We start from the raw sequence: 27025 nt of genomic DNA, 5'->3' as shown, positions 1-27025 counted from the left end.
CCAGGAGACTAGCACACCAATTTGAAATATATACAAACAGCAGTCTAAAGATGGAGGAAGTTGATGGAGAGAGGTAAGATATTACACATGTGGAATGCCTGTTTCAGCACTGATACTTAGAAGTGTTGCTTCAGGGAATAACAAGCCAAGATCACCCTCTGCTGGAACCTTCCTTAATTGTTACCAGCAATACAGCAATACATAGGCGATTCTGCATTCCTTCTGCACAGGCCTACTCAATTGTTGGGCACTGGCCAATGTTTATCTTTTAATTTGGTGAAATATTACCAGAAACACAAAATATACAGGTCTTTAGAATCCTTCAGGCAAAAAATATTTGTAAAGAATTATCCCATAGCTAATCATGCTATAAGGTGCTCTATAATGTGTCTGCCCCATTAAAGGCAAATATCCAGATTCATGTGCATTACAAATAAAGTTAATAACATTGAAATAAGATAACTGAATGACTTTCAATTAATGACACCATTACAGGAAGGAAGCTCTTGAAACTGTAACGTTTTTTTAGAGCTGTAACCTTTCCCAATTTTATAGCGTAGGCTTGAGCTCCGTGAAGTTGGCAAATGTTGCTGGCCACAATTGGAGACTTCCGGTTCGTATTTATCAAAATAAAAGTTTGGTGAATAAAATTATTTATGAACTGTAATTTTGTCAATTTTCATTGTTAAATGAATACAGTTGGATATGATTGTGATGTATTTGCAGAGAATATAAAATTGTGCACAAATTTCAATAAAAACTGTTTGCCACCTGTTGTTGCTGTCTGTCAGGTGTGGTATGGGCATGCATTGCCATAGACTGTCAATTGCCAACCAGCTCATTTGCATAGCTCATAACTCAAAAACTATGAATTGTTTCAAAATGAAAGGGGGTATACATTTGTTTGCTGGACCCATATCTTTAATATTCTACAGTCCTTTCTGTGAAATCATGTTCCCAGCAATTGTTCCTGTGTTTCCAGTGTGGGGTGGCCATACGTTGCTATCGACCCCACCATCTGCCGCATCGCCTGTGCCGGGCATCACCGAGACCTGGTCTGGCACTGTGGCATCCACAGTCAGGACGTACGACCGCGCCAGAGATATCCGCTGCACGCAAAGAGGAAGAGAGAGATGCATTGCTGTACGTATTAATGCCCAATATTAATGCTAATGAATGCTAATGAATGCTCATGGAAATTCTCTCTTCTCCCCCTCTCTGACCTGTCCATATCCACCTTTGAATTCCATTCTGTTGCAGTATCCTACCCTACTAACCTTTTTATTGCAGTTATCTATCCCCTGGGAAGCTTCCTTGATGAGCTAGACACCCTTCTCAGCTCCTTCCCTGAGGATGGCACCCCACTGATTCTCCTTGGAGACTTCAACATCCACCTTGAAACCTCCCAGGCTGCTGCCTTCTTACCGCTACTCCACTCCTTCGGCCTCTCCCGGCAACACTCTCCTCCAACCCACAAGGCAGGCAATGTCCTAGACCTTGTCTTTGTGAGGAACTGCTCATGCTCCGATTTCACGGTTACCCCTCTGCATACATCTGATCACCACTTCATCTCATTCTCCCTCCCTCTTCCTCCCCATCCTCCTCCCCCTCCTCCTACCCACACTTCCTCAGCCCGCCATAACCTCCACTCCCTCTCACTCTCTTCCTTTGCCACCACTGTCACCGCTTCACTCTCCCCTCTCGAATCCTTCTCCAAACTCCCCACTGACTCTGCATCTGCCACCCTCCTTTCATCTCTCTCCTCCGCCTTTGACTCTCTCTGTCCCCCCTGCCTCGCGCACCCCCCCCCACTCCTTGGATATCTGACACTCTCTGTACCTCCAGGGCCAGCCTCCGCGCAGCGGAGAGGAAGTGGGGAAAATCCAGAGACCCTGGAACACAAATTCAGAACTCTAACTTCTAACCCCCAGAAACTGTTCTCTATTTTCTCCTCTCTCCTCAACGCACCGCCTCCTCCACCTCAGTCCTCCTTCACTGCTGATGACTTTGCTGATTTTTTCGATGAGAAGGTCACAGACATCCGCAGATCCTTTACAACCACCGCCCCCCTCTCTGTGCCCTTCCCCCCCTCTAGGCCCATCCCTTCCTTTTCCAATTTCTCCCCCCTTACAGACTCTGATGTCTCTCAACTCCTGCTCTCCCACCGCCCTACAACCTGTGCCCTTGACCCTATCCCCTCTTCTCTTCTCCAGACTATCACATCTGACATTCTCCCATTTGTCACCTCCCTTGTCAACTCCTCCCTGTCTTCTGGCTGTTTTCCAGCATCCTCCAAGAGGGCCCACACCACTCCGCTGCTAAAAAAGCCTACTCTGGATCCCTCCATCATCCAGAACTACCGCCCGGTATCTCTTCTTCCTTTTCTTTCTAAAACCATAGAACGAGCCGCTTCTACTCAACTTTCTTCTTTCTTTTCTAACAACAACCTGCTAGACCCCCATCAGTCTGGCTTCAGATCGGGCCACTCGACAAAGACCGTGTCACGTTTCAGGTCTGTCTCGCCATGTTTTATGTTGATTTATGTTTATTTATGTTGTCTTAGTCACGTAGTGTCTTATCATGTATTATGTTGTCTAGGTTCGTCATGTTGTTTAGTTATGTTTCGTTACGATTTATTTTCTTGTCAGGTTTAGTTATGTCTCGTTACGATTTATTTTCTTGTCATGTCTAGTTATGTTTTCGTACGATTATATTCCTGGTTATGTTTAGTGGTTATCGTCTTAGTTTCGCGTTGTGTCATGTTTTGATTTATGTTTATTGTTACGTTAACTGGTCACGGTTTATGCATACACTTTTTCATGTTTTTCCGCAAACCTTGCGTTCCGCCTTTTCTCTCTCTCTCCTTCTGTCATTCACTTCCTAATTGTTTCTATTTGTCTATTTACTAAAACTACTAACGCTAGATCAGGATTGGGTAGAGACTAACAAACTAATCATGTGTTCATGTTACCTTACGTTTCTCGTGCATGTCATTTACTAATTTACTAATGCTAGGGCAGGATAGGTTTATTACTAACGATTACTAATCTCCTTGTTAAACTTGTCATCCATCGCACCTGTTTTCCATTTCCTTGCTACGCTCTAACTAATTGTCTACACCTGTCTACACCTGCATTTATAGCCCAGTCGCGCAACTGTTCACTGCGTAATTGTCTGCCTCTGTTTTCCACGCAACTCTTGAGCATTTACTGTTTTGATTACACGTTACGATCCAAGCCTGTTTACCGACCATAGTCTATTGATTTCTGTTTTGTGACCATCGTTTGTTTTTTGACTACGTCCTCGCCTACCGTTTTTGTACTTTTGCCCCGCTGATTGTTTCATGGTTTCGACTCCCGCTTCGCCCACGACTACGCCTCTGCCCGCCGTCCGCCTGTTCATCTGCCCCGCTGACAGCTCTCCTGCTACCGGACCTTCCTGCACGTCTACCGACTACGAGATTGCCTCTTCCCTCGGCACCGTGCTTTTTGTTTGTTTTATATTTGTTTGGCTGGATCTTCGTGTATGGACTTTGCTTGTGTTTACTACGCTCCTGGGACTCGTCCCGAATAAAGCCCTAACGGGACTTTATTTAACTATTGTTTCTGAGTCGTGCATTTTGGGTCCAACCCCCACGCACCCGTCTCAGAACAATTTCGCCAAAATGGACCCTGCTGACTCTACTGCCATGTTCTTCCAACACGCATCCAGCGACCAGGAGCCATCCCAGAGACTGATTGCTCTGCGCCAAGGACGGAAGACCGCGGCAGACCACTCCATCGACTTCCGCACCCTCGCGGCGGCTACTAGCTGGAACGATGCGGCGTTGGCAAATCTCTTCCTGGCCAGCCTGAGTGAGACGCTCCAGGACGAGTTGGCGCGACTGGACCCCATCACCCAGTTCGACCAGCTCGTGCGCACCACGATCCGCCTGGACAACCGTGCCAGACAACGTCGGTCGGAGAGACCGATCCTTCCTGGCAACCATTACCCCAGGCAGGGGCCAAGTCCTCGACTGGAGGAGCAGCAGTCTGAGGGATCCGAACCCATGGACCTGTCCCGGGCCGGTACAAGGATCTCTACCGAGGAACGAGCACGCCGCAGAACCACTGGTTCGTGCTTCTACTGTGGGAGGCCGGGTCACACCCAGGCTCGGTGCTCCTTCAAGACCAGGAGACCAGTGGAGGTGAGAGCTGTCGACAGACATGAGGGGTCTGACAGAGACAACCATCGTCCCACGCTCACGACTCTCTTAATTCTGCCCGACAGAACGACCCGGATTAACGCGTTGGTGGATTCTGGAGCGGACGCCAATCTCATTGACAAAGTTTTGGTGTCTGAACTGAACATCCCCACCCTCCCTCTACCCCACCCTGAGAACGCGTGGTCGCTGGATGGAAGGACCTTCTGCCGCATGACACAAATCACCATTCCCTTACAACTGATCATCTCTGGGAACCATCGGGAGATGATCCAGTTCCGCGTCATCCAGTCCCCTAATGACCAACTCATCTTGGGATTACCCTGGCTCCAGAAACACAACCCCACGATCAACTGGAGTTCTAACCAAGTGCAAGCATGGGATCCGAAGTGCCATCTGGCCTGCTTGCGTTCCGCCCCACCACCAGCAGAGGGAGTGCCAGCTCTACCACAGACTCCCAAACCCTCCCTGGAGAGGGTCCCCTCTCCTTACCATGACCTGGGCACAGTGTTCTCCAAGACACAAGCTCAGTCTTTGCCGCCTCATCGACCCTACGACTGCGCCATCGAGCTCCTCCCTGGTTCGTCACTTCCCTCAAGTCGCCTATACAACGTCTCCAGACCAGAGAGGGAGGCGATGGAGAAATACATCCGTGACTGCCTGGCTAACGGACTAATTCGCCCTTCTTCCTCTCCCGTCGGTGCGGGATTCTTCTTCGTTCAGAAGAAAGATGGCTCCCTACGCCCGTGCATCGACTACAGGGAGCTGAACAACATCACGGTGAGGAACAAGTATCCTCTGCCCCTGATGGACTCCGCGTTCCACCCACTTCACGAGGCCACCATCTTCACCAAGTTGGATCTCCGCAACGCTTACCACCTGGTCCGTATCCGCGAGGGCGATGAATGGAAGACCGCCTTCAACACCTCTCTCGGACACTTCGAATACCTGGTCATGCCATTCGGCCTCACCAATGCTCCTGCTGTGTTCCAGGCCCTGGTGAATGATGTTCTTCGGGACCTGTTGGGTCGCCATGTGTTCGTCTACCTGGATGACATCTTAATCTACTCCACCAATGCCAAGGATCATGAATACCACGTCAGGCAAGTCCTACAGAGACTCCTGGAGAACAGACTATTCGTCAAGGCGGAGAAGTGCGTCTTCCACTCCAACATAGTTGAGTTCCTGGGGTTTATCCTTGAGAGGGGACGGATCAGGGCGGATCCCAAGAAGATTCTGGCAGTTACCAACTGGCCCACACCCACCTCACGTAAGCAGCTCCAACGCTTCTTGGGATTCGCCAACTTCTACCGAAGGTTCATTAGATCCTATAGTCAAGTGGTCTCTTCTCTAACCAAACTCACGTCCCCTGCGGTGCCATTCCGGTGGAGCTCCGAAGCTGAGACGGCCTTCACCAAGGTCAAGAGACTGTTCTCTTCCGCTCCCATCCTGGTACACCCCGACCCCACCCGCCAGTTTGTGGTCAAGACGGATGCTTCCGACACAGGGGTGGGAGCAGTGCTCTCTCAGGTGGCGGCCGCTGACAACCGACAACACCCCTGCGCCTTCTTCTCCAAGAAGCTGTCCCCGGCCGAGAGGAACTATGACGTTGGGAACCGAGAGCTGCTAGCAGTCAAACTGGCGTTGGAGGAGTGGAGACATTGGCTGGAGGGGTCCGAGAAGCCGTTCATCGTTTGGACCGACCACAAGAACCTGGCATACCTCCAGACAGCCAAGAGGCTGAACTCCCGACAGGCCAGATGGGCACTGTTCTTCGGGAGGTTCAACTTCTCACTCACCTACCGCCCGGGTTCTAAGAACGTTAAGCCTGACACCCTTTCTCGCCAATTTAACACCTGTCCTGAGCGTGAGGTTCCAGAGAACATCCTTCCGGCCTCCTGCACCGTTGGGTCCGTCACCTGGAAGATCGAGTCGGTGATCCAGAGGGCTCTACGGGATGAACCCGATCCTAGGCCCAACCCCGGATTACGCCTATACGTTCCCGCAGCCGCTCGGACACAGGTGCTGCAATGGGCCCATTCATCCCTCCTTTCCTGCCACCCCGGCTTTACCCGCACCTTGGCGGTGCTGAAGAGGAGATTCTGGTGGAGCTCCATGATCCCTGACACCAGGCGCTTCATCAAGGCATGTACCACCTGTGCCAGAAGCAAGGCCTCCCACCAAGCCCCTGCTGGTCTACTCCAACCTCTGCCTGTGCCCAGCCGACCCTGGAGCCACATCGGCGTGGACTTCGTTACCGGACTTCCCCCTTCCGAAGGTAACACCACCATCCTCACTGTGGTGGACCGATTCAGCAAAGCGGCACACTTCATCCCCCTGGCTGGATTGCCCACCGCCCAAGAGACCGCAGAGGTTCTGGTGAGAGAAGTATTCCGCATTCACGGACTTCCCTCGGACATCGTTTCTGACCGCGGCCCCCAATTCATCTCCCAAGTTTGGAAGGCGTTCTGCGTGGCCCTCGGGGCCACAGCTAGCCTCTCTTCGGGCTACCACCCTCAGTCCAATGGCCAAACGGAGAGGGCCAATCAGGACCTGGGGGCCGCTCTACGCTGCGTATCGGCAAGAATCCAGCCGGCTGGAGCAAGATGCTAACCTGGGTGGAATACGCACACAACACCTTACCCTGCGCTGCCACCGGGAAATCTCCATTTGAGGTCTCCTTGGGCTACCAACCTCCACTGTTTCCCGACCAAGAAGCTGAGATCGCTGTTCCCTCCCTCGCCACCCACATGAAACGATGTGCCAAGATTTGGAGGGACGCCAAGGCCGCGCTCTTACGCACGGCAGATCGTAATCGGCGTGTTGCTGATCGCCACCGCACTCCAGCTCCGGCCTACAAACCAGGTGACTCCGTCTGGTTGTCCACTAAGGACATTCCCCTCCAAGCCACTTCCCACAAACTGCAACCCCGCTTTATTGGTCCCTTTAAGATCCACAGTATCATCAACCCTTCCTCTGTTAAACTGTCACTCCCTGCTTCCCTTAAGATTCACCCCACATTCCATGTCTCCTGTATTAAGCCTGTATCCTCTCACCCCATGTGTCCCCCGGATCCCCCACCACCTCCCCCCCGCATTATTGACAACCACCCTGCATTTACTGTTAACAAACTCTTGAACATTCGTAAGAGGGGCCGTGGGGTGCAATACTTGGTAGACTGCGAGGGCTATGGCCCTGAGGAGCGTTCCTGGGTCGCTCCCAGTCTCATTCTGGACAAATCACTCATCAGAGACTTCCATCGTGACCACCCTGATAAATTCCAAGGACCGCCAGGAGTCGGTCGTTAAGGGGGGGGTCCTGTCACGTTTCAGGTCTGTCTCGCCATGTTTTATGTTGATTTATGTTTATTTATGTTGTCTTAGTCACGTAGTGTCTTATCATGTATTATGTTGTCTAGGTTCGTCATGTTGTTTAGTTATGTTTCGTTACGATTTATTTTCTTGTCAGGTTTAGTTATGTCTCGTTACGATTTATTTTCTTGTCATGTCTAGTTATGTTTTCGTACGATTATATTCCTGGTTATGTTTAGTGGTTATCGTCTTAGTTTCGCGTTGTGTCATGTTTTGATTTATGTTTATTGTTACGTTAACTGGTCACGGTTTATGCATACACTTTTTCATGTTTTTCCGCAAACCTTGCGTTCCGCCTTTTCTCTCTCTCTCCTTCTGTCATTCACTTCCTAATTGTTTCTATTTGTCTATTTACTAAAACTACTAACGCTAGATCAGGATTGGGTAGAGACTAACAAACTAATCATGTGTTCATGTTACCTTACGTTTCTCGTGCATGTCATTTACTAATTTACTAATGCTAGGGCAGGATAGGTTTATTACTAACGATTACTAATCTCCTTGTTAAACTTGTCATCCATCGCACCTGTTTTCCATTTCCTTGCTACGCTCTAACTAATTGTCTACACCTGTCTACACCTGCATTTATAGCCCAGTCGCGCAACTGTTCACTGCGAAATTGTCTGCCTCTGTTTTCCACGCAACTCTTGAGCATTTACTGTTTTGATTACACGTTACGATCCCAGCCTGTTTACCGACCATAGTCTATTGATTTCTGTTTTGTGACCATCGTTTGTTTTTTGACTACGTCCTCGCCTACCGTTTTTGTACTTTTGCCCCGCTGATTGTTTCATGGTTTCGACTCCCGCTTCGCCCACGACTACGCCTCTGCCCGCCGTCCGCCTGTTCATCTGCCCCGCTGACAGCTCTCTTGCTACCGGACCTTCCTGCACGTCTACCGACTACGAGATTGCCTCTTCCCTCGGCACCGTGCTTTTTGTTTGTTTTATATTTGTCTGGCTGGATCTTCGTGTATGGACTTTGCTTGTGCTTACTACGCTCCTGGGACTCGTCCCGAATAAAGCCCTAATGGGACTTTATTTAACTATTGTTTCTGAGTCGTGCATTTTGGGTCCAACCCCCACGCACCCGTCTCAGACCGTGCTCCTCTCCGTCAGTGAATCACTCCATGCTGCATGAGCAGCCTCCTCTGTCTTCATTCTTCTAGATCTCTCTGCTGCCTTCGACACTGTGGATCACTCCATCCTCCTGTCCGCCCTGTCAGCAACGGGCATCTGTGGCACAGCCCTGGACTGGATTGAGTCCTACCTCTCTGATCGCTCCTTCCAGGTTGCCTGGGCTGGTACGGTATCAACACCTCGGCCCCTTGCCACAGGAGTTCCCCAGGGCTCAGTCCTAGGCTGCTTCTTTTTTCTCTTTACACTCGTTCCCTTGGCCCTGTGATCACTGCACATGGGCTATCCTACCACTGTTATGCGGATGATACCCAACTCTTCATCTCGTTCCCACCATCTGATACACAGGTTTCAGCCCGTATCTCTGCTTGCCTGAGTGACATCCAGAGCTAGATGGACAACCACCATATAAAGCTCAACCCAGGTAAGACTGAAATGATATTCATCCCTGCTAATACCTCTCCCCATCTGGATCTCTCCATTTCCCTCGGGGATACCACACTCACGCCATCACCCAGTGCAAGGAACCTCGACGTGGTGATGGACAGCAGACTGTCCCTCTCCGAGAACATTGCGGCAGTGACCCAGTCATGCAGGTTCTTCCTATACAACATACAGAGAATTTGCCCCTTTCTCACCCCCTACTCGACCCAGCTCCTGGTCCAAGCGATGGTTCCGTCCCGCCTGGACTACTGCAATTCCCTCTTGGCTGGCCTCCCAGCATCCGCCATCAGACCCCTCCAACTTATCCAGAATGCAGCAGCTCGTCTGGTCTTCAACCTTCCCAAATACTCACATGTCACCCCCCTGCTTACTTCCCTCCACTGGCTGCCTGTCATGGCTCGCATCAAATTCAAAAAATTGGTGCTAGCCTTCCAAGCAGTTAAGGGGTCTTTCCCAGCTTACCTCCAAAAACTCATCAGACCCTACACCCCTGCCAGACCTCTTCGTTCAGCCTCCACAGGCCGCTTGGCACCTCCCCCTCTCCGAACCTCCACCTCACGCTCACGACTACTGTCTGTTCTGGCTCCACGGTGGTGGAATTAACTCCCCATTGAGGTTAGAACTGTAGAATCTCTCCCCACCTTCAAGCGCAAACTGAAGATGCACCTCTTCAAGCAGCACCTCTCCCCGTCCCTCCCTACCTCCCTGTGAACCTTAATTGTTATCTTTCTGTGATTTACTTTGTGTATCGGTATTTTTAGTTGGCTAGGTAAGCAGTGTTTGGATAGTTAAATTTGGTCACTTTTGCTTTGTTGTTTGTTTGTTTGTTTATTTGTTTGTTCAATTTTTTTTTTTTAATTCAAATAGGCCCTGGTCCTTATCTTTGTTGTACAGGTAGCAGTTGAAATTGTACTTCCCTCTAGGGTCTTTCAGCGCACTTATCCCTGGTTATGTGTATGCACTTTGTTGTACGTCGCTCTGGATAAGAGCGTCTGCCAAATGCCATGAATGTAATGTAACGTAATGTAATGTAACTGGTCCATAGCACGGACTCCACACTTGAGACAGGGCATTTGGTACTCTGTTGTTCAGCTTGCAGAGGAAACCTGTGTAGATTAGGCCTAGAAGAGCTGTACCTCCCAAGATCAGAATGACTGACACACATGCCAGAGTAATGGGGACTAGGCAGAGGAACCACACACAGCCAGGCATTCAGAAAAAACTGGCCAGAGACTGGGACTACACAACCCATAAATCAACACTGCATGTGTACACACATACCATTCAGTACAACTCTGGACCTGCACCAGATATAAAGTTGTTTGAAGTTCAGTTTAGAAATGTGAAATGACTAGATTCAGTGAGAATAATAGACAGTATGGTGTGACCTCCGTCCAGCCTTTGTTGGGGAGCTGGTTTGCGGGTGGGGGGTTTCGGAAGTGGAAAGCAACATACCTGGGTTGAGGGGCAAAGGGCTGGTGAAACGGCAGGTCCAGTCAGAGGACAGTAAATTTGGATTTTCGATTATTTCTGGCTGCACCATCACACAGTACTCTACCCCTTGGTGGAGGTTGTTGATGACATGTTCGCTCTGTGTTGTGGTCTCCTTATGCTCCTGTGAAAGAGCAGAATGTGAACACAGTGGGTAGATGTGCTTAAAAAGTCAGACTGACTCACTTATGTTTGGACTAATTAATAACTATGAGCAGAGGCTGGCATTAATCCTAAACAGCGGTTTACCACAGGCAGAAATGTCAGCTCATGTCAGTCCCAGTTTAAATTATATCTCATGGCTTTAATCCACTACTTCAGTGATGTCATTCTCATGGACCCAAATCACCTGAATCTATCACTTAAAGATCAAAAAGTAGCAATATATTGCAATATATAGACCATGTAAAGATGGAAGCCATGATAAAAAGTTTGTATTTTAACAAAAAACCCTAACACAAGCCTTTGTTCTTACCTTGCTCTCACCAGCTTTCTTCCAGAAGATGGAAAAGGAAACTTTATGATAGGTTTTCTCGATGGATTCATCTGCTCTGCCACTGGGAAGCGTAACGTTGAGCAGCAGACGGTCTCCGTGGCCTGTCGCAGATACCCGAGGAGGGCCAAGGACAGCTAGACCAAACATGTGAATATGATCACTTTATTCTCATCTTGACACACATAGAAACACACACGCACACCTACAGTGCATTGAGTTATTAAATAGCATATTCCATCATAATAATAATAATAATAATAATAATAATAATAATAATAATAATAATAATGGGATAATATGATAATGTGATAATTGACATGTATACACAAAGTATATGGTCAGGTATTCATTAGACATATTTTTATAGACTTATTGAGTCTTCTGCTGCTGTAGCCTATCCACTGGTTTGATGCGTTGTGTGCTCAGAGATGGTCTTCTGCACACCACTGTTGGAATGTGTCTGTAACCAGTCTGGCCCTCCTATCTCCCATGAACAACGTGTTTCTGCCTGCAGGACGTTTTTTATTTTTTGCACCATTTTCTGCAAACTCTAGAGGCTGTTGTGTGTGAAGATCACAGGAGATCAGCAGTTTCTGAGATACTCAAAACACCCTGTCTGGCACCAACCATCATTCCACAGTCAAAGTCACTTAGATCACATTTCTTCCCCATTCTGACATTTTGTATGAAAAACTGCTGAACCTCTTGACCACATCTGCATGCTTCTATACATGTAGTTGCTGTCACATGATTGGCTGAGTAAATATTTTGCATTAACAAGCTGGTGTACAGGTCTATCTAATAAAGTGCTCATTGACTGTGTATATACACTCACCGAGCACTTTAGTAGGTACTTTATTACACCTACTTATTCATGCGATTATCTAATCAGCCAGTTGTGTGGCAGCAGTGCAATGCATACAATCATGTAGATACGGGTAAGGAACTTCAGTTAATGTTCACATCAACCATCAGAATGGGGAAAAAATGTGATCTAAGTGACTTTGAGCGTGGAATGATTGTTGGTGGCAGACAGGGTGGTTTGAGTATCTCAGAAACTGCTGATTTCCTGGGAGGCTTTACACTAGTAAATAAAAAATACAACATTTGAAGTTGAGAGGTGCTGTTAAAACTACATTAAAATCTGAATTTCCTAAAAAAATTACATAAAATGTGGTTGGTGGTCTTATTGTCGCTATAGGGGCGGCTGCTCCAGAGTGACTTCGAGCCAGCGTTCAGGGCCTGCACGTGGATGGCTTAGGGATTCTTTGGCTCCTTGAAGGTGCCCGTCAGGTTTAGCATGGTGACAGAGGAGTTCAAACAGCTGGGCTCCAGCCACAAGCGCCTCCCGTGGCAACTGCAATATACAACCCAAGCGGCAGAGCAGGTGCCTGCCGTTTAACTACATGCAACAAAGTCAAGTAAAACATCAAAGCTAAAAGGATACAGTGTGGAGAAGAGGGGAGGGGGTGCCGCTATGAGATGCATTCTGAAATTCCTCATATTTCATTGAAGAAACTGCAGCGTGAAAAACCACATCTGAATATATGAATTTGTCTCGAGATGTTCTTAGACCTTGGTGTCTCGGCGGCGCAGCCTGTAGAGCACTGACCGCATGCTCATTGCGAGCCGCGATGTTGGCGGTTCGAATCCAACTGTCCGACATTTGTCGCATGTCTTCCCCTCTCTCTGGCTCCCATTCTTCCTGTCTCTCTATACTATATACTGTCTAATAAAGCTGAAAAAGGCCTAAAAAATATCTTTAAAAAAAAGATGTTCTTAGACCAGCTTTTTTGACAGGCTTTGGTTGCTCAGGAGAGGTAGAGTGGTGTGTGCATGACAACATAATCATGTTTTTAATCCCGAAATGCTTAAGGCTCTTCACTTTGACCTTTTTGACCAACTGCCAGATGCTCTGGTTTTTTAACGATGTGACATTTGTATGAAGTATCCACCCGTTTCTGCATATGCGCCAATTTAATGTAAAATTAGTGGTGGATGTAGATTCTAAGATTTCTCTGAATTATTTTTAACAATGGAAGTCGTTCACACTTAATTATGCACATTGAAAATATGTTTGTATGGCGCTTGTATGGAACATGCATAGCTCTGAAACAGGCCCTTGTCTCATAGGTCCTGAGAGGAAGTGGTTAGTTCTCGGAAAATAAGCATTTGACTGACATTCAAAGTTCCACCCGCAGAAGGCCCGCAGACCTAAAACACAGCAACAATTGCTGGGAACATTATTTCACAGAAAGGACTGTAGAATATTATATTAATTTGGTAACAATTTATAGTTTTTGAGTTATGGGCTATGCAAATGAATTGACAGTCAATGGAATTGCATGCCCTTACCTCATTGTAAATACAGCAACAATTGCTGGGAACATGATTTTAGATAATAAATGTATAATTCTATAGATCTTATACATAGATTTAATGTATGCCCCTTCATATTTGGCAACATTTTTTTCAAACAGTAAGCAGGTATGCAAATGAGCTGTTATAGAACCGACAGTGTCAAGCAATTTATGCTTGGCCTACATTATAGTAACTAGTCAAATAGCAAGCTAGTTGCTTGTTGACTGTTATAAGTTGTATCAGCAATTAATTTAAACAATGGTAATTTTGTGAGGAAGCCCAGAAAACGCGATAACTATGTTCTCATTATTTAACGTTACTCAGCAGCTCTTATTTTGACGGAAAATCACAGGAATTTGAGACCGGAACTTCTGTACAGGAAGTCTAATTGTTGCCAACTTCACGGAGCTGGAGGCTTTTATGGAGGTTGGGAGTGGCTTTTACGCGTTTATAGTTACGCGGCGCGGCCGGCAGGCGGCAATGTGATAGCTTGGCACTCTTCCGTGGTAGGCTAAAACAAACGCTGACATAGGGGGTGTAACTTACGCGAGAGAAGTGTCCAGGAAGTAGGGGCCGGGAACGACGTTGCAAGGAGGCCGTAAGCCCTTTCCTGAAACCTATCAGGTCGTATCTGCCAGATTTGTGGACGTGGTTTCAAAGAAGCAGAGGGGAGTGACTGCTCATACCATCCGTGATCTAAGGAATAGCCACGTGTACAGGAACTGAAAAGACAACCCCGAATCTCTCGGAGCTAGCTAGCCAGGCTACCTACCAATCAAAGCTCAGGGTGCGTTTGACGCAGGCGATGCATCCCATCCTCCGCTAGCTAACTAGCTAGCTCTTAGGTGTTTCATCAGATCGCGTTAATCATTTGCTGCGCAGTGCGGGTAAGTCGTCTGCAGTTTGAAAAGTGTTTTCTGCTTTCAGTACGTTAGCTTCGAGATAGCTATGTCTGTTGTTAACTAGATAGCCAACTAACGTTAGCTGGCCGAGTGCTGAACTGTTCTGTCGGAACCGATCTGTTTTGTGTCTCATCCTTAGCGTTAGTCAAAAAGGCGTGCGGAGGTATTTTCATTTTCTGCTTTTAATTCATTAATAGTCTACCGCATATAGCGGTAACTTACAGTTGGCATTCACCCTGGGCTCTATTTTAACTTGTTGGATCGTTACTGTCGTGTATTTTTAACATTAGCTACTGTTAATACTGCGTTATTTGGCCAACATTACAATGTTGCTAGTTATTTGCGCTTAATTTTCTACGCGTCGAAATGGGGATTTGAATCAACTAGATACAAGCTTAAAGTGGGAGTTTAATTACAGTGGTTGTAAGTACATATTTCTCGTCTGTATTTGGTAGTTCCTTCAGTGTTCCCATTGGAGAGTTCTGTGTGACGGCGATGGCGAGGAGGAGAGTTTGGTCCGGGTGCGTGGGGCCAGTGTACCTGGCCCTAGTGGCTGTGCTGCTCAGAGCGGACGTCCAGGCCCGGCCCGCTAACATGTCGGCCCACAAAGACAAAAATCCCAACAGCAAGGAGGAGAACGAGATCCTGCCCCCGGACCACCTGAATGGTGTCAAACTGGAGATGGACGGACACATCAACAAGGACTTCCACCAAGAGGTCTTCCTGGGTAAAGATATGGAGGAGTTCGAGGAGGACTCCGAGCCCCGGAGAAATAGGAGGAAGCTGATGGAGATTTTCAACAAGTAAGTTGATTCGGTTGCATTTTTTGGTCTGTAATTTGTCGAGGAGCCCTAGCTCATTTGACGCAGTTCTTCAATAATAGAAGAGCCAGGATTTTACTGATGCCGCAGGTAGTCTTTTGGAAAATTATCGCTTGATGCAGTAGTGCATAGCAAGGGCAGATTCAGTTTTGGGATTTCATGCCAACTTCTGCTCTAAATGTTTTAATTAACCCCAGAACTGATTGGATATGAAGTAAAAGCTGCACACAGAAGCTTTAGGGGTTTTATGGTGGTCTGTTATAGGAGTGAACCATCATTTCTGCATATAGCTGTTAGTAAAATAAATAAATAAATTGTTCTGAACAAAAACTATAGCCTACAGGCTGACCCTCCTGGCCTTGTGTTGTGCACCCCTGGTGGTATGCGTAAAACTGAGATACTCCAATCTGGTCTTTGAGACCTGGACTTTCCGTTAGAACTAAATTTGTGCGGTGCAACACGCAAACCTCACAGGTGCTCTGCAAGTGAGAGACGATGAACAAATCAAAATGAAACTGAACCACCATCAAAACCTGTATTGGAAGTAACCTTGGCTCCATGCGCAAGTATTTTATTTCCGTCAGATGACTTTGGAATGTTGATGAATAATTCATAACCAAAGTAGCTTATTTTTAGTGATAATGATGCCCTGGTATCTGACCTTGAGAGTAACAGTAAAACAAAAAGAGGCAGATTCAGTTTGTCGATCAAAGCGTTTGTCTAGATAACTGTATTATTCTGACGAGCACAACCATTGGGGTTTTCTGTACAGCAAACTGATCACGAACTGAAAACTGAAGCTTGCCAATGGGGGCAGTGGTATACTATGGAAGGAAATGCCTTGAGCTTGGTTACTAAACATTACATTGATGCATTTAGCAGGAGCTCTTGTCTGGAGCAACATGCACAGCTAATATTTAGACAGACTTTCCTGTTAGACAGTTGCATATTTACTGTGGCATGTCAGGTTAAGTAATTTCCTCAAATGTAACAGCAGTGCCCCACCTAGAAATCAAGCATACAGCCTCTGAGCTGCAAGCCCTATTTCCTTACCCGATTTTCTATAGTGCCACCTTTCAGAAGAAATACGATCTGGGATTTACAGGGATGTTTCTGATATCCTATACCTTTATTGTGACTCATACGCATTTTGTGTACAATTATCACCTAGGTGATGGACACATGCCACAATTAGTTTGGACACACACACACGCATGCGTACGTACATGCAGACCGCTTATCTCAGTTACCCCAGTTGTGTGGGAGGACTGGCCAGTGAAGCTGGTTTCTATTTCACAGACTAATAACTGCAGGCCTGTTGATTCAGATTTTCAGATATTGACCAGTGGTCACAAAGTGCAGACCAGGGATATAAAAAGAGCGTAGACTTTTTGCCTTTCAATTCTCGAATGTTACATTACATTACAGGCATAGTCCTTGCAGGGAATAGTACGAAAGTGTTCTGTGTTGAATATTTCACATACCAAAGCTGAGAGTTTTGGTATGTTCCAAAGGGTGCAGTGTGAATTCTTTGCAGAAGCCTTGTATAAACAGCCTGAAAATGATTAGAAATGATACATAACAGGTGCTCAGAGCAGAAGGTGGTTTGGGGACAAGAATGCACATTTTCTGAAGAGGGGCAGTTTTGTAGTAAATATGCTTTGAATTCTAAACCAATTGCAGCAACTATACTTGCCAACCAGTCTTGCAAAGCATGTCGAATAGTAGTTCAGTTGATTAGATGGCTTTTCAGTGTGTTTTTTATTTATTTATTTATTTATTTTTGTTTAGAATTGTATTATACATAGAATTCACAATAATAATCTTAAATAAAAAAAGACAAAACAAAAACAAGGAAAGATAACAATAACTGCCAGTATATAGGCTATCCTTTATGGGGAAAACACACATTCTAGTCAGACAACCATGCTATAGATCTTACCGGTAGGGACACATTCTCGTAAGACAATCGTGCTGTAGAGCTGACTGGTAGCAGCTAAAGCCATCAGTTAGCAACTGTAAACTGTAAAACAAAATGCTCTTTGTGTAATAGACAAGCCTAAAGCACTTGGCCTGTATAGACCTTTTGACCACAGAACGCCTCCCCCTCCTGAGAAAGAGCACAGAGTTTTGAATGTCATGCTTCCTCTTTGTCTCCAGGGTGGACTTTAACCGTGACAAAAGCGTGAGTGCCAAGGAGATGCAGCGTTGGATCATGGAGAAAACCGAGGAGCACTTCCAGGAGGCCGTCAAGGAGAACAAGCTCAGCTTCCGGGCTGTGGACCCAGACGGAGACGGTAAGTCTGCGATGCTATTCCTGTGAAAAAGATTGGATATATGTTTATGGTTCAAATGTGCTTTTTATTATTGGTGAGGACGTCCCTTATCGGCTAACCTTTAAAACAATCTCTACGTGGTTCAACATGGTCCAAGATTGCATAGGACCTAATAAGATCATTCATCTTATCATTCAGTGAATTAAGTCAGCACTGAATAACATTAATGGGCACCAGTGGTGTTACTTTTGTTGGGCTTATTGCAAATTTCTTGCGAGAGCTTATTTTTGGTGTGATTTAGTGTAGTTATGTTACTGCTGTACAAACATCCCTTGCTGACTTATCACCCAATGTTCTTAAAGGCAAAGTCTTTTTAGCTTCAAGGGTGTTCCTTGTCATTTCACATTTGCTTCCTTTGTAGGATTAACCTCAAATCAACATAGGGGCTGTTACCATGGACTGGTATCAAAGACTGCACACAGCGGTAGTGGAATAGTGAGGTCTGGTTGATGTGTGACGTCCGATCTTCTGAAGATATGGCGGGTTCTCCTTCAACTTCCCGATAGGGTGGCACCAAGGTTTTCACTCTGATGTGAGCTGGTTTTGGGCCTGCCAGAGGGATATGTGAAGGGGAGTGACATGGTTGAGTATGAGGAGGTTGTAGATCAAGCTAGCAGCTGCATTCTGGATGAACTGCAGAGGGCTGATTCCTGAAGGAGGGAGGTCAGCAAGGGGGGAGTTGCAGCAGTCCGTATGGGAAATGACCAGCTCTGGGCTATGAACTGGCTTGAGTAGATTGTAAGGACCGTATTCTCTAGATATAGTTCTGGATTAATCTGTATCACTACTGTGATGTTCCCAGAGAGGGGAACTTTGTTTTCCAGAACCACTCCCATGATTTCTGGCTGATGAATATGGTGACTTTGTGGTGCCATCCAGGGTGACGGATAGGCCCAGCTAGGAAGTAGAGTATCTGTTTCTCAGTTTTAGCCAAGATGAGCTTTTGGCGATGATTAGTCATCCGGTGTAAGATCTCTTGTAGGCAAGTTGCAATGCATGCTGAAGCTGTTTTGGGAGTAGAGAAAGTATTGTGTATCATTAGTGTAACAATAGCACGGGCCCTGGGAAGAGAACCAAGAGACTTGGGGGCTTTTTCTCCTTTTATTATTATTTTTCTCCTTTTTTCTTTTGTTTGCTTTTTCTACTCCTGACTCCACCCATCTGCAGAAAAGGAAGCAGGGCCATGGAGAATGTGAATTAGGCTAATGGAATGTCCTTGCTCCTTCAAACATCAGTTTGGATCCACGTCAGTTACAGATGTGGCACATGCTTGGCAGATGGGGAGATGCAGAGCCACAAGTCGCCCATTTATACATCACGCCTTCAGGAAAAATAGTTGCACAATCGATTTCCGGGTCAGGATTAAGGAAAGGAAAAAAGAGGAGAACTAAGTGCTTGGAATTGGTATAGAGAGAGAGAAAAAGACGGGACCAGATATTCATTGGGCATTCAAAATTGTGGAGAGAATTTACTAACGCATGGTTTTAGTCCTTTAGAAATGAGTCTGATTGTGACTAGCTTCTTGTCAGTTTTGATGTATAAGCCTGTTGCATGTGTGTTTTTCTGTTTGCTTTAAATGCAGCAAACTTCTAGTGGAGAGGCTATATTTCATCAGGACTTCCCCTATTACCTAACACTGCAGAGTGGTAACAGGAACACTGTGTGTAAATAGGTTGTAAATGCATGGACAGTTGGGGCCATTTGCTGCCTTTTTCTCCACGTTGTGCCTGAGCACCTGGTCGTCCTCAGGTGTGTGTTTCTCAGGAAGCCTCATTAGTCCCAATGAATGGCATCCTGCAGCTGAGGCTGTGCTTCCTGTGTATTCCAGCTCACGTGACCTGGGATGAGTACCGGGTGAAGTTCTTGGCCAGCAAGGGCTTCAATGACAAGGAGATGGCCGAAAAGATAAAGAACAACGAAGATCTGAAGCTGGATGAGGAGAGTAAGTCCCTCATCATGCATCCTTTGCTGCCATATTGCATTGTTTCTGTGCTTAGAACACATCTATAGGTGAAGTAGTAGTTCTCACTATTGGCTCAGAAGTAATGTTGGCTGAACAGAGGTGGAAAGTCCAGGGGTCAGAAAGTACCGAATGTTCTGCCATGCGTTTCCTCTACCCATGACCCCCACCAGCTGTCTCCTCTGATTAGGCTACTTCTATGTCCTGGCTGAACAATTTGGCTAATGGGTGAATCCTGGTGACTGGAACAAAATAACGGGGAGGCCTTTTTTCTTTTTCTGAACCTGGGCTCCCACCTCTAGCTGAAGTAATGTAGGTGACATTACCAGTGGCCAACTGGTAATCTTGACCCGTTTTGTTCTAAATAGTGGTTGGTGTGAAAATGCCAACGCGCATTCAGGGATAGAAAATGGCTCTCCTTGTTTGTATGCTCTCAGTGATGCATGGAACTTGGCATCCTGGCTTTGTTTTGTACTTCTCAGGCCTACTGTGCCACCATGCCAGCATAGCACACCGGCACTGAACCAGAGCAGTAGAGCTGTCAGCCCTCAGAATTAGTTAGTTCTGGCTCTGGGTCTCTTTCCTCAGTATCTGCAAATCACCATTTGAAGTGATGTTATTGTGATCGCATGAAGGGTAATGTTTTTTGGATTGTGTAATTTGGATTAAATAATACTTTTTGTGTGTAGTTCCCCTCTTATTAGCGTGGATGAGGTCTGTACAGCCCAGAAGGTTCTACTGAAGCCGTAGGCCATAGCCATAGTGGTTAGCCCAGGCTGCCGGGCTTGACGTAACGCAGCTCCGGAGGACTAATGTGTGGGTGTTTCTCTGTGGTGTCCACAGCCCAGGAGGTTCTGGAGAGCCTGAAGGACCGCTGGTTCCAGGCAGACAACCCTCCAGGTGACCAGCTGCTGAACGAGGAGGAGTTCCTCTCCTTCCTCCACCCGGAGCACAGCCGCGGCATGCTCAAGTACATGGTCAAGGAGATCGTCCGTGATCTGGGTATGGCGGCCGCTCTCCGCACACGATCCAGGCCTCACCATCACTGCAAAACATTTTTTTTTATGTTGCTTGACAAGTGGAATTGTTTTGCTGTTACTTATGATGCACCTCAGACGCATCGCAATGCCAATAGTGTACTGGCATCTAGCGCAAAGTTAAGTTAAGTGAGGTGAGGAAATTAGCCTTAGCCTATGACATGGGGCTTTGTCTCTGTGTTTGTATTACCCATGGAATCCATACTAAAGATATAATTGTGGATAGATTTTCTTTAATTGCACATTCATGAATCAATGTTGCATCCTGTAACCTGCTACTCTGGGGATGTGTGTTCAGATCAAGATGGGGACCAGAGACTGACCCTGCCCGAATTCATCTCCCTGCCAATGGGAACGGTGGAGAATCAACAGGCCCAGGACATTGATGACGACTGGGTGCGCGAACGCAAGAAGGAGTTCCAGGAGGTCATTGATGCCAACCACGACAACTTCATCACAATGGAGGAGCTGGAGGTGGGGGTGCCTGTTTGTACACGTAACTAGAGGCCAGGGACTGTATTCCACAGTATGTCTATGTCTCTCGGATCTTCAGGTGCCAAAAGCCTCAAATTTCCATCAGTTTTGATCGGTTGCCAGTTGGGAATGCATAACATGAGCAGGCTGGTGTGCTTGTGATGCTCATGGCTTGAGTGGACTATACATTTCAACTGCCAATCCTCAAGCCAAAGGCAGCCATTTTATAATCCTGTAATACAATCAGGAGTACTCTATCAGACACATTTCTTGAAATTGGAGCAATTCTCTAGACTTAGGTTTCCAGTTACCTGCCACATTTACAATGAAATCAAGTGACCACAGTAAGACTGGACCTCCTGGGACTGGTCTTGTTGCAGTCTTATCAGTATCATGTGACTGCGTGTGGCTGTTTGCTCCTGTTTCCAGAGAAGGTCAGGAAATGGCCGCCAGAGTCGAATGGGGAAAACAGGGTGGTTTGCATACAGTCTGAAGTTTCACAAATGCTTGGCATATGAATTTGACTAAACAGGAGAGGGATACTGGCAAATTCTATAAAATGGCAGCATTTCTACCTGGACCTGCCAATGCAGATAAACCCTTTTAGTTCATTTGGATATGTGCATTTGTTTCAATGCTAGAATGTTAATGAAATGCATGATAACATTCACAGGTATAGCTATGCTTATGAAGCCAATACCTATGCTGACTGCTATAGCGGAAGAACCTTTACTGCTCAGAAATGTTGTTTACTCCTACGCCTGTTTGGGGCATGCCCTGTGTGCAGGTGTCCCTTCCTTATTTAGAATGAAATGGGTACTAGCTTTTCAAATCTCTGAAAAAAACTCACCACACTTCCTCGCCCTCCGCTTGGCTTGCAGGAGTACATGGACCCGATGAATGAGTACAACGCCCTGAACGAGGCCAAGCAGATGATCGCCGTCGCCGACGAGAACCAGAACCGCAGCCTGGAGCTGGAGGAGATCCTGAAGTACAGCGAGTACTTCACGGGCAGCAAGCTGATGGACTACGCCCGCAACGTGCACGAGGAGTTCTGAGCAGGCGCCAGGACCGCCTCGCACGCACACGCCCCGCCCAAAACCACCCCCAAATCGCGCCTTCGTCCCTCCGCCCCTGGTCTCGATCGACGACATCGCTGATTTGATTTGGGAGCGCCCAGAAACAAATCGCCTATTTGGCTCCCTAATTTACCCCAGAAATGTCTGATGTGGTTTACCTGCACACGGAAGTCTTGTGGACTTCTCCGTGTCACGTGTTTTCTTTGGATTCGAGTGCATTTTTACGCCCTGCACAACCTTCAGAATTAATTTTGTACAGTGTAGAGTGGTGTGTGTGTGTGTACAGTATAAATCTATATATATGTTTAAGTTCAGAAGTGATTATAATTGCCATGCCTGAGAGCCTGAATGGTGTTTCTGTATGAAGAGCTGAAGAGGTGAAAGCACATACAAGTTAGCAATAGCAGCCTATAGCTGACTGCCCATTTCCAGACAAGTATTTGGACCTTTTGGACCAGTGTGATTTAAGGCCATTTCCATCATTCATTAATCCCCCCCACTCAAATCTTTTCTGTTGGGACATACACAGGCACTCGTATTTTGGTCTCCTTATTTTAAATGTAAGTGGAGATGCAGGATTATTTTGGAGACATTCAAACGCATTGGCACACAAATGCTTATCGGTGATGTGGTCTTCTCTTTAGTCCCATAAAGCACTCAGTTCTGTCTTTGAGGCCTTAAAGGACTCAGTCCCATGTAAATCCATAAGCATTTACATTTCTGTCTTTGAAGAAATGTCTTGTCATTATTTGCTCACTGTTTTGTCTTCAGTTCCGTTGCCGGTGGTCTTTCAGGCCACGAGTGCTCAATTGTAATATCTGGTGGCTGCCCTTATCAGTCTGTCCATATCTCTGTTTCATTACAGAATTTGAGAGCTTATTTATTTTTCAGTGCTCATGTGTCACAGTATCAGTATAATAATAACATACAGATATCACTGACTGCTCTCCCAGAATTAACATCTGAAAAATGTTTTTCCAGTTTAGAAGTCGGGGAAGCTGCAATGTCCAAGATTGTGCTGCAGGGAAATGAAATTGTATATGTAAATAGAGATTTGGAATGAAAGTATATACAACCCACAGTCTTAACGATTCGAGCCTTGTTAATATCAGAATTAAGCAATGAGTTAATTATGTTTATTATGTGCAAATGGCATTTCTAGTGCAAGTTGATGCAGCAAAGGGTGCTGGTAACATGTACAGTATATTTTTTTGGTTGCTATTTTTGCATCAGTGATTTTGTAATCATTTTAATTTTTCAGACTTTTTATTTGTGATTTGGTGCAGTAGCAAACGTCCTTCCAACTTGCTTATCTGTATATTTTAGATTTTGTTGGCGCCATTAAAGGTTGGCTTAGTTTTACCTACTTGCAAAATGACGGCTTGTTTCAGTATATCGCTTTTGTTTTAATCTTGTGTCAAGGACTCACAACTTATCCTGTGGAATTGCATTAATTGGAAATCGCAAATACATTTCCTTCAACCGTCCTTAACCCTTGTGATGCAGCTTTCCCATTACGCTGTTTTGCAGATTTACCAAGAACAATAAAAACATTTCTCCCGTACCAACCTGTGTAATTTCATGTTTACCAGTCAAGTTTAAACTTCATTGTGTAATTATATGAACATATTTTTTCAAAGAGATGAAGTACAGTTTTGTAATATATTGAAAGGAGTCTTTCTGTGATGTCACCTGCTTGAGCATTGATTAACATGTGTGCTAGGGGGTGGGAGAGCAGGATGGAACAGGCAAACTCATGAGCCAGAGATGTGTGCCTTCCAGGCTGTATACTCTTATCTCAACAAATAGATATTATATAAACTTTCCTCCCAACAAAGTAAACCGTAGCTGTTCCCATAGGCCTGTCATACCTTTTTGCTATTTAACTTCATTACTGTTGTGAACAAATTAATGTACATGCTTTGTAGTTGAAATGTGATTTAAAAACAATAGGCCATAGGCTATTATTGCCGAAAAACAAATGCTTTCAGTTGTATGGGCAGGTTGTTGTCCAGCATAGCAGATGAGTCAAGGTCACATGCTTTGTGACATGTATAAAGAAGCTAGGAATACAGGAATCGCCTACATATTTGAACATGTCAAACCTTCACTAAGTTGCATGTTATCAATAACATGTTATCCCAACAAAGTCATTTCAATAATTGTTGCTTTTTAATCAATCTTCTTATCCTGGGAAAGAACGTATGTCTGCGCTCCCTTGACTCTACCATGCAGGATAAGCAAAAATGAACCCTTACATTTTATGTTGGTTTATGTGGGTTATTTTATTTGTTGTGTTACTCGTCATGTGATTAAGTCGTGATACGATGAACATCATGATATGAACACATTTTTATATGGATGTATACTTGCCGACCCATTCAAACATCTCAAAATGTTTTCTAGCAAAAATGTAGGCCTACACCAGAAAGCAAGGCCATGCAGGAGATGGAACAGGACACATTAAGATTAAATACATTTTCCTGATCGTGGCTTCAAAATGGAGAGAGACTGAGCCAAACAGAACTGTTAAAAGTAGGGAATTTTTGTTTCCCCTCCTGCCCTGTAGAGGGCACCAACAGACCTAGCTTGTGTCAGAAAGCTGCAAAGTAATGATGATGGTGCTTTACTGAAGAATCATGTTTGTCCTTTCTTAATCCCTGGGGGCCATTCTGATTTTCATTGTATAGTGTCCAAAGAAAATTACCCAATGAGAGGGCAAAGACTGTTTACATTTACTGCAAGGAGTGCTAAAAGCCACAACTGGCATGATACAGACACACACACAACCAGAATGTTCCATCTATTTAAGATGAAGTCCAAAGTTCAGCTAGATATGTACATTAACTGTAATTAAGTCCTGTAAATACATATATTCACTAAAGCCATCAACCTAAAAATGTAGTTTTTATCCAACATGTATATGCATTAAAGTGAACATAATACACCATATATCAGAATAAAAAAAGTATATTTTGAGGTTAGATACTCTTTGGAAAAGGCTGAACATTATAAAGTATAGCCAGAACTGCAGTATAGTCTCCCACTAGTCACATGCCTGACATTCCTTTTGAATTATGCTTTTATTTCATTTCCTTGGACATGATCCCAAAGAGAAGAAAAATACAGAGACAAAGAAATGACTTGAGTCAGAGGAATCTCTCCCACCGGGGTTTCTTCTGCACTGTTCCAAGGGATGTGGCCTATTTTTGGAATGAATCCACTGTCAAATAATACTTTTAATAACAGAGATTAAGAACATATTTTATTTAAAAACATTTATTTTGTATTATATTCAGATGTGAAAATGTATGTATCCCAGGTCATTGTGCAGGGTTATAGTTCACTTGCTTCATACTTTATAGTACTCTTCAGGTTCTCAGATGACCTGGATCACTGCTTCTCAGAAAACATTAAAACAGTGATGACTTTATTTGGTAAATTCGGCAAATATCTAATCAGCCAATCATGTGGCAGCAACTGAATGTTTATATATATATATATATATATACAAACACACTCACTTAACACTTTATTAGGAACACCTGTGCACCTACTTATTAATGTGATTATCTAATCAGCCAATGTGGCAGCAGTGCAATGCATAAAATCATGCAGATACAGGTCAGGAGCTTTTTCTCCTAGAATTCTCTAGAGTTTACTCAGAATGGTGCAAAAAAAAAAAAAACATCCATCCAACAGTTCTGTGGACAGAATGGCTTGTTATTGAGTCAGAGGAGAATGGCCACACTGGTCAAAGCTGACAGGAAAGTGACAGTAACGCAAGTAACCACACATTACAACAGTGGTATGCAGAGGAGCATCTCTGAACACACAACACATCATATAAGTGAATAGACTTACTTAATAAGTCAAAAAAATAAGTCTAATAAATACCTAATAAAGTGCTCACTGAGTGTATATATAACATTATTATATTATTTACTATTTATTAGGTCAACCAGAGCCCCGTTAGCCCCATTAGCCAGCACAATTACAGCTTTATATCTATAGTAAGTCCAAATCCTGTAATGACATCTCTAAAGTTTACAGAGAATGGTGAGGAAAAGAAAACCCAGTGAGTGGCAGTTCTGTGGGGAAAATGCCTTGTTAATGAGGTCAGAGGAGAATGGCCAGACTCATTCAGGCTGCCAGGAAGGTGACAGTAACTCAAATAACCATGCTTTACAACAATGGCATGCAACACATCAAACCTTTAAGTGCATTGGCTACAGCAGCAGAAGACCATGATCCAAGTCCGAAAGATAAGTCTATATAAATAAGGCACAAACGATGCAATCTGATGTATTTCTGATCTTATAAAGGAAGCTAGCAAACGAATCTGGTGTGAATAATGCCCACATCCCCCATTTTGCATAATGGAGTTGGTAAACTGGATTAGCATTACAATGCCTAACCCATTCTGTCCCAGGCCGCACTTTGGCAGATGATTGATCAGAAGGCAGTGTAGGGTCTCAGAACTCTGCCCTGCTTGCATTTTGATAATTGTTTTCAGCTGTAGCCTTGGTGTCAAGATTACTATTACAATTACAATCATTGAACTCTGTGATAATTGTTATAAATAAATACACAATGTGCCTTGTAGCCTATGTCATTTTTGACAGCATTACCAGTCCAAAGCAAAACATGTAAAAATAGAATTCCCAGCTGAGTTCAGCTTGTGATGTATTCATATTTAATAATTCAGAACATATATTACTGTAACCCAGGGCAATAAACCATTTTCGGTTAACCGTGTCAGTACAAATCTTTAATAATGAAAACAGCCCATGAGTAATTTATTCTCTTTTAACAGATTTGAGGCGACAGACGTGGCTCTGGTCATTTTCCTGGTAGAAAACACTTAGGTTGTGGAACTGGTCCCCCTGAGACTCCATACCAAGCCAGATACCTGC

General features: G+C 45.2%; 2 protein-coding genes across 4 annotated transcripts; one reads left to right on the top strand and one right to left on the bottom strand.

Moving 5' to 3' along the window:
- Positions 1-428: 428 nt before the first annotated feature.
- On the bottom strand, positions 429-14222 carry LOC133138955 (interferon alpha/beta receptor 2-like). 2 transcript variants are annotated; one of them, XR_009709774.1, is made up of 5 exons: positions 14047-14222; positions 12306-12496; positions 11119-11273; positions 10608-10767; positions 429-1109 (listed from the first exon to the last, which is right to left on the bottom strand). XR_009709774.1 is itself a non-coding variant. In XM_061258131.1 (3 exons), the coding sequence occupies exons 1-3, from the start codon at positions 11284-11286 to the stop codon at positions 1003-1005; spliced, it is 435 nt and encodes a 144-aa protein (XP_061114115.1). In that variant the 5' UTR covers positions 11287-11322; the 3' UTR covers positions 429-1002. The 2 variants fall into 2 exon arrangements, 1 of the variants encoding a protein (XP_061114115.1); XM_061258131.1 differs by lacking the exons at positions 12306-12496; positions 14047-14222 and having other exon boundaries at positions 11119-11322.
- Positions 13981-23673, top strand: LOC133138954 (45 kDa calcium-binding protein-like). Of its 2 annotated transcripts, none has more exons than XM_061258129.1 (7): positions 13981-14387; positions 14858-15205; positions 17384-17520; positions 19388-19501; positions 20363-20521; positions 20855-21030; positions 21912-23673. In XM_061258129.1, exons 2-7 carry the CDS (start codon positions 14898-14900, stop codon positions 22086-22088), a joined length of 1071 nt encoding a protein of 356 aa, XP_061114113.1. In that variant the 5' UTR covers positions 13981-14387; positions 14858-14897; the 3' UTR covers positions 22089-23673. The 2 variants fall into 2 exon arrangements, with proteins under 2 accessions (XP_061114113.1, XP_061114114.1); XM_061258130.1 differs by lacking the exon at positions 13981-14387 and adding an exon at positions 14419-14565.
- The last annotated feature ends 3352 nt before the right edge of the window (positions 23674-27025 follow it).

Source organism: Conger conger, chromosome 10, assembly GCF_963514075.1.
Source record: "Conger conger chromosome 10, fConCon1.1, whole genome shotgun sequence".
Classification (NCBI taxonomy): domain Eukaryota; kingdom Metazoa; phylum Chordata; class Actinopteri; order Anguilliformes; family Congridae; genus Conger; species Conger conger.
The sequence above is the reverse complement of the archived record's forward strand: the minus strand, read 5'-3'. Positions and strand labels throughout refer to the sequence as shown.